At 41.9% G+C, this 18,433-nt stretch overlaps 1 protein-coding gene across 1 annotated transcript; it reads right to left on the bottom strand.

The window, feature by feature from the left end:
- Window positions 1-1,437: 1,437 nt before the first annotated feature.
- On the bottom strand, window positions 1,438-17,970 carry DLEU7 (deleted in lymphocytic leukemia 7). Its single transcript, XM_059995913.1, has 2 exons — window positions 17,226-17,970; window positions 1,438-2,350 (listed from the first exon to the last, which is right to left on the bottom strand). Exons 1-2 carry the CDS (start codon window positions 17,682-17,684, stop codon window positions 2,144-2,146), a joined length of 666 nt encoding a protein of 221 aa, XP_059851896.1. The 5' UTR covers window positions 17,685-17,970; the 3' UTR covers window positions 1,438-2,143.
- Between the last annotated feature and the right edge of the window lie 463 nt (window positions 17,971-18,433).

The following is an 18,433-nucleotide window of genomic DNA, read 5'->3' as shown; positions in this document are numbered from 1 at the left end:
TGAGATTGCAAGCCATGAATTGAAGTGAGTTGGCATAGCCGTGTGTTGTTCTTAAGCCATATTGAGAACTCACGAGCAGACATGGGAGTAGGAGGAGAGTTGGTCTTGACCAAGAATGGAGTTTTGCCAGCAGCACTCAACCAAAGGGAAGAAAAGAAGAGAGCAGCATGTACAACCAAATGATTATACAGACTGAGCAAAGAACATAAGACACAGAAGTAAAAATGTGTGTGTGTGTGTGTGTGTGTGTGTGAAAAAGTGGTAGGGGCCATGGAAGTTCTAGTAGTCAAAGAACTTTTAGAATTATAGCTGCTATGCAGTATACAAAGATGTCTAGAATAATCCTTGCCCTCAGGCAAGCCAATCTTGATGGCAGGTATAGCAATAGCCATGCTATAAGATGGTGTGTGATAAATGCCTGTGCAGTAGCACAAAGTGTGTTTTTATGTGAGTTCAGAGGAGGAAGAGCCCACATCCTACTGGGATGATCCAGGAGGGCTCATGAAAGAAATGGTGAATAAATCAGGCCTTGAAGGATGAATGGGGTTTCAACTGGTCTGTGGGAAACACACTGCAAAGTGAGGAAAAAGCACAAGTACAGACAGGAAAGCAAAAATCTTCAATATTTCTTGGAATAGGAGTTATAAAAAAACCCATAATATTAATATTTATTGATAGGGATATTGATTACAACGGGAAGGCAGCCTATAATAATGCTATGTCTTTAGAGAAGAGTCTTGGAATAATTTCCGTGGGGAAAGACAGCACCATAAAGTACAGTGGTACCCCCAGAATACAGTGTTTCCTAGGAGTGCGAGAACAATGTGCTGAAGATTGTTCCCAAGAAATGAATGCCCTTCCCTACTGGCCCATCCTTTCCCCTATACACACATGCACATGCATAAATACACACCTCTCATCTTTCATGTAAAATTCAGTCTCATAAATTTATTTCTCTTCTACGGAAATGGTCAGTAACATCTAAAAAGAAGCAATATACTTATCTTAAGATTGTGGAAGAAAATATGTGAAACCAACTAGGATTAGAATATGTGAGATTAAAAAGGCTTTGATTATTCTTATCACTTAATTGTTTTAACAGTAGGTATACTCTTACCATACAGACCCAGTTTATAATTCCTTCAGAAAACAAGCTCCATTATACTCTTTTCTTTCTAAATCTGATGCCATTTCTATTAAAACTTTAAGGGAAAAGCAGCACTTCAATTTACTTTGGTTCTCAACGCGGTCACCATTAAACAACAGGAAATTTGGTTTTTCCTAAGCATGTGTAGAGTTTTGTTGCAAAAAAAGTCACTCTCTCTTTTCCTTACTCTAAATATTTAGGGAAATCTGCCAGTATATCCACTCCGTCCTTTCTTTTCCAAGAATTTCCTACTTCAGTGGGAATATTTAGAAAGAGTATGAGAAACTAGATGTTTCCACGTGAGACTTTAATAATACTGTACTTTGTACTTACATATCATATAGCCTTGGTACTTCAGAGCTCATTACCATTAATTTACAAATCAGTAGATGAAAGCACAAGGTTTAGAAGCAGCTCTTCGCTGCCCAACAGCAAGTTATTAATGCCAGTATTGGAACTGATAATTACTGACACATGTGGTGTGGTCCTACAACATCCAGAGATCATTCTCATAACACAAAATGAAGTGCTCAGTAAGTAGAACATATCAATTACCAAATATCCCATTTATTCAAAATAATTTGAAAAACCATGGAGCTCTAATCATCCAATAGCCATATTAAACCTCATAGGCCTACATTAATACGAATGTAGATTAAGGTGTCATTCAATTAAAATTAACACTTAATATATATTCATAAATGTATATACACATGTAATCCAGTCAGTTCCACAAAGTGGAATATATTTCAATCAAAAAGTCAGCAAATATGTCAAGACACTTAAAAATGTGAACTACTGCTTTAAAAATTTTTCACGAACATGCTATAATTCCCAAGGGTTACAGATGCCACTGGTCAGACTGCTATATATGCTACCAAGTCTCTCCTTCCTGGGAATAAAAACATCCATTGTCTGCTGATCCACTTAGGAATTCAAGGTAGCCAGTTCTCTTAGCAGTGCTCGCTGTAGTTTTAATTCCAGTGTCTTGAACACTCATATGTCTGGGAGATTCTGTAAGATCTGTCTCAAGGAAGCACAGGCTACCATGTGGGCATCCGAAGGAAGATTAGCAAGAGACTGGATCAGCTTCTTGACTATCATCTTCAAACACTGGTGAGCAGCACTCAAATCTCTGTCAAACTGCTGTCCTTCAATCTGTAGAGCCAAATGACTGCAGATGTTTCTAAACTCAACACTGTCCTGAAATGAAGACCAAACACAAACAAGCAATTAGATAGGTTATGGAAGACAGTTGTTGTGTTTTGTGTACCCAGTTTCCAGTCCAGTCTTCTGATGACAGAACCTCGATTTTTCTCTCAGAGAACTACTCTCCTCCATTCTCAGCCTATGTAGTTTGACCAAAGCTGACTCCACTCCACAGCTCCAGGGACCAGGTCAATCAGAGCACATCATCCCTCAGCCACTTGGACTGGCCAAGGATGGACAGACTACCTAAGGCAGGCCAATAAGCCACAGTCCCAGGATATTTGTTAGACTGGGAAAGAGAAGTTCTGTTCTACTGGAGCTGTTGGAAAACATCTTGCCACCATAAGGAGAGAATTCAAATGAAAGTGAGGCCAACACAGAAAAAAAAGTAGAAACAAGAGATTAAAGGAGACTGATTCCAATTACATTTTCTGAGCATGTCAATCTAGCTGTACTTGAACAATAAATCCCAGGATTTTTTAGCTATCTGAATCAATAAATATTTCTTTTTACTTAAGCCACTTGGAGTTGAGTTTCTCTTATTTGTTCCTAAAAGAGCTTTGACGAATATACAAATAGACTTCCTTCTTATTATTCCATAATCACTGTCTTCAAGATTCCAATACAGGATTTGGTATTTAATGAACATGGTCCCAAGAAATGTCCAGTGCAGATTTAGAAATAGTTCATTGGTAGTTTTAAAGAATGAGCTAATTAAATAGATTTTTTTAATCCTCAAATATTCACATTCTAAAATCCATTACATGTAAATGGTACTCTGAAATTATTCCATATCAGAGATAATGTTGACTATATGTTTTATTTTAAATACAGTTGATTCAGACAACACAAGTTTGAACTGCACAGGTCCACTTCTATGCAGATTTTTTCCAATAAATATGTACTACAGTACTGCACTATCCACAGTTGGTTGAATCCGTGGATTTGGAAGCATGGAGATGGAGGGCCAACTGTAAAATTATATGCAGATTTTTGACTGCTTGGGGGGGTTGGCACCCCTAATCCCCCATCCTTCAAGATTCAAATGTACAAATAACTGACTCCCCCCAGACTTCTGGTTCTGGCACATGGCACATGTAGTTTCCCCGTAATGCCTTGCTACTATATTCTAAATAATACAGAACAAACATCCTTTCTGAGCTTGCAAGAAAGTAATGGAAATCCCCAAGGACCAGGTATAAAAGAAAAGTAGATTGCTTTAGCTGCCTGCCAATACCTATCAAGAAAAGAAAGTTGGTCTCTCTTGAGCTGGGTTTGGTGTGGAAGGTGAAGTTGACCGTATGAATTTGTAACTGTGGACCTATACTACACAGTAGTTCAAGTTTGTAGTTGTCCTCTATACCATATACATGTTCTTGGAACACTCATGCCAAGACATTAATTTAAAAATTGGAACTGGTCTGAGATATCCATGGACACATGGCAAAAGCAAACAAAAGCCTATTCCACAGAAACATGTTCACAACCCATGCCCCTCAGTAGTAGTCCCATAAATCTCTGTCGAAGACAAACTCAGAATATGAAATTTTCAGTACAATCCACCATGATATAGTAGATGCAATGTAGGGCAGGATTGAACTCCAAGAATTTCATATATAGACTGTAAAATATATTTATAATGATTAAAGATATAAAAGAAGAAATAAAGTGTCCTAAGAAAAAACAGGCTTGAAAAAGAACCCAGTACCACTGCTAGAAATGACAACTATCATGACACATTAAAAACTCAATGTTAAACACCTGAATAAATACACACGAAGTGAAGATTAGTAAACTGGATGGTAAATTTGAGAAAATTACCCAGAATGCAAAATAAAGTCATGGGAAATATGAATGAGAAGTTACGTGACATGGATTGCCAGAATGACAAGGTACAACAGATACATTTCCAGGAGAGACAAGAAAAAGAATGGGGGAGAAGCAGTAGTCAAAGAGAATACTGGATAAAAATTATCCCAGATTGATTCAGATGATCCCAAATTGATCCTTAGATTCAGGAAACAAAACAAGCTTTGAGCAGAAAAAGTTAAACGAAATCCAAATCTAAACTCATTAAGGTAAAACTGCTCTTAAAAGCAACCAGAAAAGAAAAAGACGAGTTCAGTCTGGATGACCAGACAGCCAACTTCTAAGCAGTAACAATTGAAGATAGAATAGAATAATATCCTCAAATAACTGTCAACCAAGATTTTTTTTTTTTAGTCCCACTAAACTACCATTTAAACATCAGGGCCAAGTAAATATACTTTTATTTAAAAGCACAAAAGGACTTACCACAAATAGACTCTCACTATCAGATCTTCTTAAAGATATAATTCATAAAGAGGAGATTCAACTCAGAAAGAAAGGATGTAAGAAGCAACAGTGAACAAAGAAACTTAAAAACACAGTGTAAATCTGAAGATTTGATTAATCAAAACAAAAATTATAACAACTAACTTGGAGTTTAAAAAAGCAAGATGGTAGGGCTTCCCTGGTGGCGCAGTGGTTGAGAGTCCGCCTGCCGATGCAGGGGACACGGGTTCGTGCCCCGGTCCGGGAAGATCCCACATGCCGCGGAGTGGCTGGGCCCGTGAGCCATGGCCGCTGAGCCTGCGCGTCCGGAGCCTGTGCTCCGCAACGGGAGAGGCCACAACAGTGAGAGGCCCGTGTACCGCAAAAAAAAAAAAAAAAAAAAAAAAAAAAAGCAAGATGGTTCTAAAATGCCGAGTAGCAAAACTGATAAATTTCAGGCTTGTTAAGTATACATGTGAGAAATGTAAGGATCATCGTTAAAAGTAGAGGAATAGGAGGCCCGGGAGGCGGCACCGAGCAGGATGTAGCACAAGTGCTCGGCTGCACCTTCCCGGACCTAGCAAAGCTCTGCAGGCTTCGATGCCCCTTTCCTGCAACCCTCGGGAGACCGCGCTCGCTGCAGCGGACCGCGAGAATATCCGAAGGTGACAGCGTGGGAGATTCTATCCATGGGAAACCTTCCTTGATGTACAGATTTGGAGAAAAAAAAAGGTATAGAAATAATAAAATTTCAAAATCAGAGGGAAAAGGTATATCAAAACCTTTTTGATTCCACTGATAGAAGGTAAAAATGGAGAAATAAAAATACAAACATAAAGCAGGTGAATAGAAAGCACCAAATAAATCACCTTGTGAAATGCAGTGGTTGCCAGGTTGGATTTTCAAAATCTATCTATACGCTGCTTACGAGCAACACGTTTAAAACTAAAAACACCTAAAGATTGAAAGTAAATGTAAATTACTAAATATACATCAAGCAAAGAGAAGTCAAAATAAATCCAGAAAAATCATTATTAGGGATAAAATAAACTGCATTTAATAAAAGGAACTATTATTCCCCAAGAAGATATGACAGTTTTGTACTTGTGTGTGTCTAATATGATAATCTCAATTTACATTCAATCCCCAGACATAAAGACTGATTTTAACGCATCTTTCTCAGAAACTGATCAAACAACAGGACATTCAGCCTAGAGAGAAAGGATTGAAAATCTTTTCTAATCATAAGCTTGGTCTAATGGAGATAAGCAAATATACATTATTCTCAAACATCTATGTATTACTTATGAAGGATGACTTTATGATAATGCCACAAGTCTCAACTAATATCAAAGTGTATATCACTCAAATCACAAAGCAAATAAATGAGAAATCAGTAATGTATATAACCTTCCCAAAACATGTATGACTTAATCCACTTCTAAATAATTCATAAGTCAGTGGAAAAAATAATTGAAATTTTAAAATGCTCTATACTGAACAATTATGGAACTACTATATCACAATTTGTGGGCTGTAGCTCCCGTGAGAAAAGCACAGACTTAAATTCTTATATAAGTAAAGAAAAACCACTTAAACACTGAAAACCCCTGAGCTAAAAATTCAACTCAAAAACTTAAGAAAAATAGATAATCCAAAAAAAAAGAAGAACTAAAAGTTGAACCAAAGTTTGATGAGGAACTAGTTTTCTTCCTAATTCTGTGTAGAAAGAGAAGCTATTCTTTTCCCTAATAAAAACTCTCTCACTTGGGTAAGAAGAAGGACCTGGGTTTCTGGCAAAATGTTAATTAGAAAACATCCTCCAAGAAACAAAACAGACATCCATTCATTCAATTCAGCAAAACAACAGCAGCAGGACTCCGTGTGGGCTAACACAGCACAGTCCCCTTATTCGAGTATTCACAGGCTACCACCCTTCCTGCTTTTTTTCTCTTTAAAGCATTCTTGCTTCCCTGCCCTTGAGTATTACTCATGTCTGTTCAGAAGGTATCAAGGGGCTACTTAGATAATCTGTCCCACAGTTTATGGGGTCACCTATATTGCTGCAGCACATTGCTTGGGAATGAGAAAGTAGGGGGAAAAAATGACTCTGGACTACTTTCCCAAGATCCACATCAAGGGAAATTGTCCACTTGCTTTATAGAAGTAATCCAACTCTAAGTACAAAGTGGAAGGATCAAAGACAACATGCAAAAGGAAATTTAAAATAGAAGGAACCACTGAAATGTGTGCTGACGTGTGCCTATTAGCCAGTCTGCAAAGGCATTCATCACCCAAAGAAGATTAAAATGCCTTTAAAAATATATTTGTGGGCCTAAAATCTGAAGTCAATTTCACATTTACTGTAAAGAAGCAAAGAAGGCATCTTTGGGGGAAATTATACATACAATAAAATTCCACTGCTGGGCTGTACTGGTCCCTGAGGCCCTGGGTAAACTTCAGATCTCTGGCGAGCTTTGCAAAGTCTCTTTATTTTACTATTTTAGTACAGTATTTCCATTTAATCCTTTCTCAAATATATTAACAGTCAAAGAAAACAAATTAATAGGAATAGGCTTTCCATGGGACTCTTAAGCCAAGGAAGGGAAAAATAAAACAGGTGGTCACTTCTCTTCCTTTCTGGAAGGTCTGAAAGCCAACTATGGATCCAGTAATCATGGCTTCCAACCCAGCTTCTACTGCAGAAGGTAGGAGCCACCAGTGACAGCCTTAAGGCAACAGCATATTAAATGGCTCATGGACTTTCGGTGGAAACTCACATGGTCAATATTGGTGATGATTTCACTTATGGTGCTTTCCACTCAATGACAGAGTATATCCTCCCAGCAGCTTTTATTTAGCAAGTCCCAGATGCTTCCAAAAATGATGTAATATCTTACACTGTGCCTTGAGCGCTTTGCCAGAATTAGAACATGATGGTGGCTGAGCAATCTAAAAGCAGGTTTTGGAACTTCTAAAGTCTTGTGTAATCTCAGATTTTTGGACACGAATGTGTTGATTGCTACAGGGGTCCAAATCGATGGCCAGCATTTACATTTTAAAGTGAGTTGAGGGACTTCCCTGGCGCTCCAGTGGTTAAGACTTCGCCTTCCAATGCAGGGGGTACGTTACAGGTTCCATCCCTGGTTGGGGAGCTAAGATCCCACATGCCTCATGGCCAAAAAACCAAAATATAAAAAAAAAGAAGCAATATTATAACAAATTCAATACAGACTTTTAAAAATAAATAAATAAGTAAAGTGTGTTGAGATAATGTCTCATGACTCAACTAATCTACTGGGGTAATGGCCTCGGCCTATTTGCCTCAGTTAATAAATCAGTTAAATTGATTTCAAACATGTATCTACTCTCCACTACATGACTTATTACTACACTAGATAAAAGACAATAAGACATGGTACCTGATCTCTAAAGAACTTATAATTTAGTAGGAGAAATGAGACACATACAGCATATCTCCAAATGTCCAGTGAAATGTGATGAGGGCTATGGAAAAAACACAAAAGCCCAATCCTATGGAAGAACAGACATTTATAGACTCACAATCTAAGCATTGCACAGAGTTCAAACAGAGCTCGTTCTGTGGATGAATCCTTTCAATAGCATACCTGATGTGCACTTGTCCAGAATTTGCTTGGCTACACTGGAGAAACTCATGTGCTTAGGAAGCAACCCATTAGAAGAGATGGCTCTAGCTTTTAGAACATTTCTTCCTAATTTTTAGCTGAAATCTGCCCTGTGGTAGGCAGAATTGTGGTCTCTTCCCAGACCTGTGAGTATGTTACATTACATGGCAAAAGGGACTTTATAGATGTCAGTTAGGAAGTGCAGCACTCCAGGCAGCTTCAAAGGCCCCTGGGAATGAAAGCTCAATCCTCCATAAGCACCGGAATAGCTATTAGAGCCCTGGTTCTATCCTTTAGGTAAGCCATCCGTGGACAAGTCATTTTATCTATGGAATATTCAGTTTTCTCATCTGTAAAATGGGAAAAATAATAGCTACCATGAGAAGTCCAATTAGCTCATGAATATGAAAGCTCTTTGTATTTATAAAGCATGCCGTCAATCTAAAGTTATGAATAAAGTACTCCACTAAATGGGAGGTCAGTAAGAAGAGGAGAGGAAGGAAGTGTAGAAGACAAAAGAAAAATATTCTCTACAGAAACTTGGAATCTGATTGGTGAGATAAAACCTATTAAAACCCTTCAGTGGAGATGTGACACAGAATAAGATTAAGGCTCAGAAAGAGTAGCCAAGTTCACCTCAGATGCAACAGAATGTCTACCATCAAAAAAACTGAAAATAACAAGTGTGGGTGAGGATGTGGAGAAATTGGAACCCTTGTGCACTGCTGCTGGCAATGTAAAAATGCTGCAGACACTTTGGAAAACGGTATGGAGTTTCCTCAAAAAAATTAAAACTAGAATTGCCATAGGATCCAACACTTCCACTTCTGGGTACATATCCAAAAAAATTGAAAGCAGGATCTCAAAATGTTATTTGCACACCCATGTTCATAGCAGCATTATTCACAACAGCCAAGAGGTGGAAGCAGCTCAAGTATCCATGGACACATGAACAGATCAACAAAATGTGGTCTATGTATGCCATGGAATACTATTGAGCCTTAAAAAGAAAGAAAATTCTAACACATGCTACAACATGGATGAACCTTGAGGGCATCATGCTGAATGAAATAGGCCTGTCACAAAAGGACAAATACTGTATGATTCCTCTTATATGTGGTACCTAGAGTAGTCAAACTCATAGAAATTAAAAGTAGAATGGTGGTTTCCAGGGGCTGGAGGGAGGGGGCACATGGGGACTTCTTGTTTAATGGGTATAGGGTTTCCAGATTTGCAAGATGAAAATGTCATGGAGATTGTTTGCACAAAAATGTGAAGTACTTAACACTACCCTTAAAATGGTAAATTTTGTTTTGTATTTTTCAATACAATTTTTTTAAAAAAGTGGTTGAGACCATCAGATTATTGCCAGCCTTTGTAGAAGGGAATGGAAATTTGGATGAGGCATCAGCAAAGTGGCAGGTGAGAAGGACTGTATAGACACTATAATAAGAGAGGTGGTGTTGGAGAAAGCAGTATTTAACTCATAGGGAAAAGAGATGGCCCCACAGTGAGAATGAATGATACCAGCAAAGGCTTGGAGCCAAGCAGGGGCTAGGACTGGCAGGAGTCCAGTCTGAGAAAAACAGAGCTTTGTGTTGCCTGTCAGGATAAGCTAGTGCAGACAGCCTTGAATGTCAAGTCCCTGAGCTTCTGAGCGTGGGAGGAACATGGCAAACCAGTGTTTGAAGAACACTGGTCAGGCCTATGAGCCTGAGCACCTTACCTACTAGGCACCAGGCTCCAAGCAAGGCTCCTAATATACCTTATTTCACTTAGTCCTCACAACCGTCCATGAATGAGAGATGAAAAGAAATGCTGCTTGGAGAGATTAAATGACATCCCTAAATCGCACAGCAAGTAAGTGGCAGAGCTGGAATTAACCTCTCTCTCAAAACTCAAGTATTCATCAGAGACACCCCAAATCAGAAACTGGGCCAGATGCCAGGATGACAGAGAGAGCAGAGCTCGCCATCCAGTGCTGGGGACAGACTAATGAATGAGAAGTACAGAGCTGCAGATGCCACCATGGGGTGAACAGGGACACCATGGAAGCAAGCTGGGAGGCACCCAACTAGCTTTGAGTGAGAAACAAAAATGTCTGTATGTGAATTGTTTCATGTTTGTTTTCTGGCTATATTCATGCTATTTTTCTTAAGGTTAACTAAGTGTTACAAAGCTCAAATTTGCAACGGTCATATCCAAACTGAAGATTGTCCCATTGGTCCAGCCCTCTTCCCTGCAACATAGTTGAGAGGGTGTGGTTATCTGGAAGGGATTCAAGGCATGGAACCTTCCACGCCCCATGTAAAGCCAACTCCTAGCTAATTAGAGACCTCCTAGTTGGAGCTCTCCCTTCCTCCGGTCTGTTCTCTCCTACCCAGTGTAAGGGAGGTGTCTTAGAAAATCCACCCCACTTGTACTTTTCTGCATGACGCATTGTATTTATTAGGAATGTGCACTTCTGAAATCTTTGAGCAACTGAAAATGCACCTGCAAAGTCCAAAAAGGGAAGAAAAGTTAAGCCCATTTTTAGCTTCTTATTGAAAATAAACACTCCCATCAAAACCAAAGCCTTAAAAGCAAAAACAATCTAGCATTAGGAGTCAGTTTCAAAGCTTGTTTTCTGAAACCAACACCAATAGGTAATAAAGTCAAAAATATAATATGACTTTATAGGCTCTATAATGCAGGTAATTTTAAACAATACACAAAGAAGGTTTTTGGGTTTTTTCTATCACATCATCTTCAAAATCACTTCTAGATCTACAGGAACTATAAATCAATTCATATTCCCTTCACCCCTGGCTTTAAAATAAGTTGGTTCTTTACAAAACAGTCATTTCTTGAGCTATATTCTCTTATAATGGCCTCCACAAACGTGTTTTTTCTCACATTTTTCCCTCTCACTCTCCCTGAATGCCTAACGTACTCTACAGAGGGTATTAATGGAAGAAAGAGCTTTCCTCCAGCTTTCTGTGATGAGGTCTGACCTTAATGAACTTCGGCCTGGACAGCAAACCACTCCCCACTAAAGTTTCCCAGGGCTGGGAACTACGAGGGAGCACAAATCTCTTCCCTACACCCAACACAACCCTCCATGCTAGATGTGCACATAAAATGGGAGTGTCGCTCCTCTATTTTAGAGCGGCGTTATGAAAACCATACTATCAGGAACAGTACACTACAAATTGCCCCAACTGCATTTTGTTCATTGACATCTGGCTTCGAACAACAAAGTCGCAGGGCCCAGATCCATCACCAATTGCCTAAACTCTAGGTCAATCTCAAATAGATATGCAACTTCGTATTAATAACGCACCCAGTGAAGAACCGCAGTATCTGCCAGTCACCACAAAAAGTCTATCGCCCACAGGAAATTAAACATTTTTACTAGTGGTGTACCCAGTGTAAACGCTCACAAGTAACTAAGGTTCCTTATGCATTTGCTTTGGGTACAGTACCATTTTCATCAGAAAAGTCTAATGAAAAGCACTTTGTGATGGATACAAGCACTTGATTCAGGTATGCTCACAAGGCAAACCCCAAAATTGTATAATAAAGCAAGGCAGCATTTCCACAAGACATTAAACATAAGTAGGTTTGTTTTAGGGCCTTCCTGCAATATCTCTCCCTAAATGTTCATTTCAGAAAGCTTTTATGTCCTGATTTTCATATCATTCACTTTATAAGGAATAACAAAGCTATAACTAAGCTACTTCTAGAGCTGTCACTTGGCCTTTTCCTGACATAAAAGCACAGTTTTGTCCCAGACAAAGAGCAATCCCCTGGCTAAGGCTACTAATAATATAACCATGAGAATTTATTTCTTCAATCGAATATTAGCAATTTTTAAAGACACAATTCCCAAATTTGCAGAAACTGGCTTCACTAACCAATGTTAATGGGGAAGAAAAGCACTCATCATCAATGTCTGCCTCTGAGTAACTCAATATCCACACTTGCAGTTTGCAAAAAGCCTTAGCAATGACTGTGAAGCCAAAGCCAACAGTTTTACAACCACTGCTCTTGCTCTGTGGAATGAGAAAACCAGCATGGACCACTGAACGTGAGAGAATTATTGGTACCAGAATTAGTTAATTGCAACGGGTGAGCTCACAGGCAAGTTTTATCTGCAATGGCAGGAAAGTTCTTCTGCCTCTAAAAGCTGGCATCAGCCATTGTTTCCATGAAACTTGCTTCAGAACAGAACTCTTGGAAACCGTAAATGTTTTTAACTATCAAAGGAAGACAGACAAAACTCAACCAGAGTGACTTCATGATTGGCTTAGTTAATGATCTCTTTGGGTTGGTCATTTTTAGTAGTTTTTAAAATCCTAGACTCTCTTCCTTCTGGTGCTCCACACATTTCTGTGCTCCCTTTGGGTGGCAAGTATTATAGCATCTTTGCCAGTATTGCTAGTTTGATAAAGATTTCCTACGTTTACCTGGGGCTTTTTGTCACTATGTAAGGTGATCATCATTAGAGGAGACACAAATCACCCAGTGTTAGGGACTGAATTGTGTTCCACCAAAATTCAGGTGTTGAAAACCTGACTTGCAGTGTGACTGTATTTGGAGATAGGATCTTTAGGGAGGTAATTAAAGTTAAGTTACATCATAAGGATGGGGCCCTAATCCAATAGGATTGGTGTCCTACAAGAAGAGGAAGAGACATCCAAGATCTCTCTTTCTCTCTGGCACAGAGGAAAGGCCATGTGAGGACACAGTGAGAAGGTGACAGTCCACAAGCCAGGAAGAGAGCCCTTCCCAGAAACCAAATTTGCTCTTGAACTTCCCAGCCTTCACAACAGTGAGAAAATAAATGTCTGTGGTTTAAGCCACCCAAGTCTGTGGCATTTTGTTATGGCAGCCCAAGCTGACTATGATACTCAGTGTACAGAATGACTATTGCAGCTGAAGTGGTGTGCAGTGCATGGCATGTATGACCGTGCCCTGACAACTGTGCACTCTCATGTACTTTATTTTCAGTGTAATGTTCATAACACCCCTATGAGCTAGCACTGTGATTGGTAGAAAGAGTCAGACAAAACCATGTTTGAATCGTGGGCCACTACTTCTTAGCTGCAGACTCTTCAGCAGTTCTAAATTCCTCTGAGCCTCAGTTTCCTCCCGTAATAAATTTTTATCAAGCTGGTTAACTCCATCCTTTCCACCAAATTTCACAAGACTCAGTTTTGTTAAGCATTTTTAACCACCATGAAAAGACTCATTTCATGTTTGTTTGTTTGTTTTTGCATGAGTTCGATAATCTCTAAATGCTCAAAAGGAATATCAAGCGTTGGCTTCTTTAAGAAAATAGTAAACTACTATAAAGATATGCATTATTATTATGGTGAGGGTTTCTCTGCCTTCAGGCCTGAAAATTTCACTCCCTTAATTCTGGTGGTTTGATCAGCGAGTCACTCAATGGTCACATCTCTAAGTCAGTCATCAGCCATGGGCTAAAGCTAACCTCTGGAAAGTGGAGGCTTCCTGGAAGTCTCTTTGGGTCATCCTAACTCTGTTTTTGTCAACAGTCTCAAAAGTAAATACAGAGTTCAGGAGTCAGATCCATCAATATCAAGAATGAAATATAATAATAGTCAATAAGACTATTGAAGAAGATTGAGGCATCAATCAATAATAATAATAATTAATAATAATAATAAAGTTCAAAGGTATTGCAATTTACCGTGAGCAGCCAGTAGCTAAGACTTTCTATGCATTATCTCAATAACGTTAAATACCACTGTTCCCACTTTACAGGTGAGGAGACAGAAGCACAGGAAGGCTAAATAACTTGCCCAAGAGTCTGCAGCAGGAAGTGGCAGAGTAGGTTTGAAATGCTTCATGGGACCTGATCGCTGTCCTGTGCTGTGCTGTTCAAGTGAGTCTTCCTCCTCTCTGGCAAGGAATGCCATGGAAGGCATTCCTGACGTTAGGGAAATTTCCACACACTTCCAAGTGACATGCAAGCATTATTTCCTTTAGCAAAATCCTCCTGAAACCATTCTCATGTATAAAATCAATCTGCATGTTCTTAATTTAAAAATATAGAGAAAACTCGTCCAAATCATTTGAATTAACACCAGTAATGATGATGCCAAGTCTGTATAACCAGCCCCCCTGGAGAGACAGACTGCTGTGTCCTTGAGTCTAAGTGCTTTGTAAGCATTACCTTCCAAACCTAATGGAGATACTGCCTTTTCTCCAAACAGCAAACCAAGCAAAATTTCAAGATGCTGGCCAGGAGGCAAATCATCCAGAGAAACCTCTCCCTGCTTCTCTCCCTTCTGAAAGCACTGGCTGTTCTCAGGAGCCCTGAAACTCATTACTCCCCTGTAGGTGAATAGCAGACTCCAATAGCAAGAATGTTGAGATCCCTGTTCTTTTTTTGTTGTCGTTGTTGTTGTCTATATTCTTTTTTTTTTTTTTTTTTTTTTGGTGGGGGGGAGTATAATTGCTTTACAATGTTGTGTTAGTTTCTGCTGTACAATGAAGTGAAACAGCCCTCCCTCTTGGACCTCCCTCCCCCTCCATCCCACCCACCTAGGTCATCACAGAGCACCGAGCTGAGCTCCCTGTGGAGATCCCTGTTCTTAATGGGGACTCTGGGTGCCTCTAGAAACACTGGTAGCAATACATCCAGACATCTGCACGTTTGCTCATGATGGAGAAGAAGGGGACCAAGACTCAAGGGGCTGGGTAGGTGAAGGAAGATTTGAGCAGATCTATGGATTAAGAGGAATTGGCAGAGTGGAAGCCCTAGAAAATACAAAGAGAGAGGAAGGAACTGAGAGAAAAAGTCCAGGGGCAGATGAAAGATTTGCTCCAGCACTTAAGAGAAAGAAGTTATTTGGGAGGCAGAGGGGGTGGGAGCCAAACAGTATTTCTTTATTAGAGACAAGAAAGAAGATGATTGGAAATGAGATTTTTTTAGGTAGGATGGAAGATATTTGTGTCAGATGGCCTCAATTTTCTCAGTAAAGGAGTGAGAGGGTTGAGGTATGGATGAAGAAAGTTTGAGGAGAGTAGAAAATGTTTAGGACAAAAAGTCAAGTAGTAGAGAGGGTTAAAAGGATTACCAAGTAGAAGTGGCAGCTGCATTAACCTCAAGTGGCATGATTTATAGTCCAGAGCAGAGGGCGCCATTGCTCCTAAACTGGGTCAGGCCCTCTGACAATGGTCTTCCGACCTGACCTTGCCTCTGTGATTTATCAGGGTCCTTCCTTCAGTCATATCAATGGCTGCCTTTTGCCTGCAAGACAGTCCAGGTCCTCAGCATGACCCACACGCCTTTTCCCACCTGACCCCACCTAACTCTCCAGCATCCTTTTTTTTTGCCTTCTGCCATACTGAACTAATTTTAGTTCCCCCAAAGCCCTAGGCCCTTTCATTACTTCTTGGCCTTGGATCCCACAGCTCCTCTGAAATGCTTTTTCCCTTTAATGCCTGGAGAGTAAACATTCTTTTTTTTTTTTTTAAAGGTTACCTCCTCCAAGATGCCTTCCAGGATCACCCAAGGTAAAACTGATCACTCAGTCTCTCCTTTTGCCAACCTACCTGTGCCTTGTATACGTTCCTAGTATCACAGCACACTTCATGTGTATCACAGTTTAATTGGCAGGATTTTAAAAAATTTCTTGGCGATACAAAAAAAGGTACCTCTTACAGTCAAGAGCACTGGTGAAATGCAGCTTCATTTTTTAAACTTTTCAGAATTAAGCAGTGCTTCACATCTGGAGGCGACCTTATCTCCCCTCCCACCACACACATTCGCAGTATTTGGTTCTGTCAGTTGGGGGGGAGGATATGCTGCTGGCATCTACTGGGTAGAGGCCAGGGATGCTACTAAACATCCTACAGTACATAGGACAACCCCAGAGCAATCATCCAGACAAAAATGTCAGTAGTGTGGAGGTGGAGAAACCCTAGTTCAGAGTAACAATATTTATTCAGGTGAATGCTAGGCTTTATTTTTTTTTATTTTAAATCAATCTTTTACAGTATATAGTGCGACCTGATATATATCAATGTTTCCCAAACTTTGGCTTGTAGAGCAAGAATAGCAAGTCTTGAGAAATGCTCTTTCTTCATTACCCCTCCCCCATTTCCTTCCACTAGACTCCCCAGGGAATGAATGAAGCAATGTTCCAGATCAAAATTGAAAGGCCAGAAGGTCTCAGAGAGATTTGTGACCTTAAGCCAATTAGGTTAATGGCAAGGCCAAGACTGGATTCCAGAACCCCAGATTTCCACCAACCCACTCAGCCTGGGAGGCAGCTGCTCTGTTCCCTGGCTAAATCGGCCAACACCGTTTGGTACCTTAAGAGGAGACTGTGCCCTACAAAGATGGGCTGCGTGGCTTAGCAGGAGTTTAACATGAGTGTTCCTGCTTCAACACCCGGGACCCAGCCCGCTCTCACGCTACTTTAGGAGAATTTAGGTTGACTCTGTGAGGCCCCCGAGCTCTGTGCGGAATTGGATTTACGCAAAAACAACTGCGATTCGTAAGTGCGAAGGAACTTCAAATAAATGTAGGTGATTTCGTCATACAAAAGGCAGAGGGAACTTAATACGTATATTTAAGGCTCTGGAGAAACGGCTTTTAATTTGAAAGGGGTGGGAGGAGCTGTCCTCCGTCCCTAGAAGCTTCACATGTGGAAAGGGCCAGAGGAAGGTTTTGGCAAAGCCCTTCTGCATCTCCGTTCTGCAGTCAGGTGTGCCCCAGGTGGGCCCTGAGTTCCCTGTCCCAAGTACCTAATCCCCGGAATGTCACCTCCCTCATTCCCACTCCGAGGTGCTGAATCTCTGGGGGAAGCTCGACTTTGGATCCTGCGACTCAGCCTCGTCTGCATCCCGGTCCGCTGCCCTGCCCCAGGGGGAACCTAAGCAGGGGGATGGATGCTGGAGGCCAGACTCACCTTCAGGTGGATGGGGATGGACCGCTCCTGCTGGAGGGGGCCCAGCAGCGTCTGCTCCACGCTGACCAGCTCCGAGGTCGAGTCCACCACGCGGGCCAGCGCGCTGCGCATCGCCATCTGGGCCAGGGTGCAGGGCCCGCGACCCCGGGGTAAGGGCAGCAGTTCCGCGCCCCCCTCGGCGCCTCGCACCACTTCCACCTCGGGGGAGCTCGCCCGCGCCCCGGACCCCACGTTCCTGGCCCCCTTGCCCCCGCCTTCCTCCCCACGCCCCTGCCCGGCACGGGCCAGCCGTGGGTCTGAGCGACGCTCTGGGGCGGCGGACACGTGGTCCAGGTCGCGTGGGCTCCCGGGGGCGCCCGGACCATCCCCCCAGCCCCACTCCTGCTGCAGAAGCTGCAGGGTGTGCAGAGCCACCATTTGGTGGCTGATGGAGGCCACTAAGGGCGCGGGGCTAGCCATCGCCTCCGCCCGCGGCTCGGCGCGCTCGGCCGGCAGGTGAAGCAGCGAGCGAAGGAGGCGGGGCGTTTGGGGTCGCCAGGGTCACTCTTCCTAAGCCGCAGCTCCTCCGCCTCCTTGCCTCTCTGCGCGTGGGGCCGGTCCCGCCCCCCGCCAGCTGTCAGTGACCTACGCTGGCCACTGCGCTCGCTTCAAGTCCGAATAGGCTTGTTCGGAATCAAGGCTGCCTGAAGTGCTGCTTCCCTTACACCTGAAAATCAGCCAAATGCTGAGCGCTGGTTCCTCCTCCTCTCCAGGGCTTACGCTGGCATGGCCGCTCTGCGTGGATGCATCTATCCGCAGGGATACCCCGCCCCCATCTCCTCTGAAGGATGCCTACCGGTGACCGTTCACGCCTTGGGGACTGGGGATGGGAGTGCACGGGTCAAAGACCCACCGGGAATCGGAAAGTGTGAGTGCCAGAGAAAAGCTCACAAAACGAAAACTGTGCTTGATCGTCCTCCCTCCGTTTCCCAACCGTAGGGGAATTTTCAGGAGCTTCGTGGAGTAGCCTTCAAGGCTCCTGTCCCCCATACAAAAGAAGGGGACTTGGGTATCTTCACTGCTTTGCTCCAAGCCACATGTGCTGAGAAGGCCCGACTGTCGAAGCTGAAGTTGCATCAGGGCCCAGCTCTGCCTGTTCCTGAAGCAACTTGCGAAGCAAGGGCTTGGCACTGTCCGGATGAGGAGGCTAAATGAGTTTTTTTGTGAAA

The sequence above is a fragment of the Delphinus delphis genome, chromosome 18, assembly GCF_949987515.2.
Source record: "Delphinus delphis chromosome 18, mDelDel1.2, whole genome shotgun sequence".
In the NCBI taxonomy this organism is placed as follows: domain Eukaryota; kingdom Metazoa; phylum Chordata; class Mammalia; order Artiodactyla; family Delphinidae; genus Delphinus; species Delphinus delphis.
The sequence above is the reverse complement of the archived record's forward strand: the minus strand, read 5'-3'. Positions and strand labels throughout refer to the sequence as shown.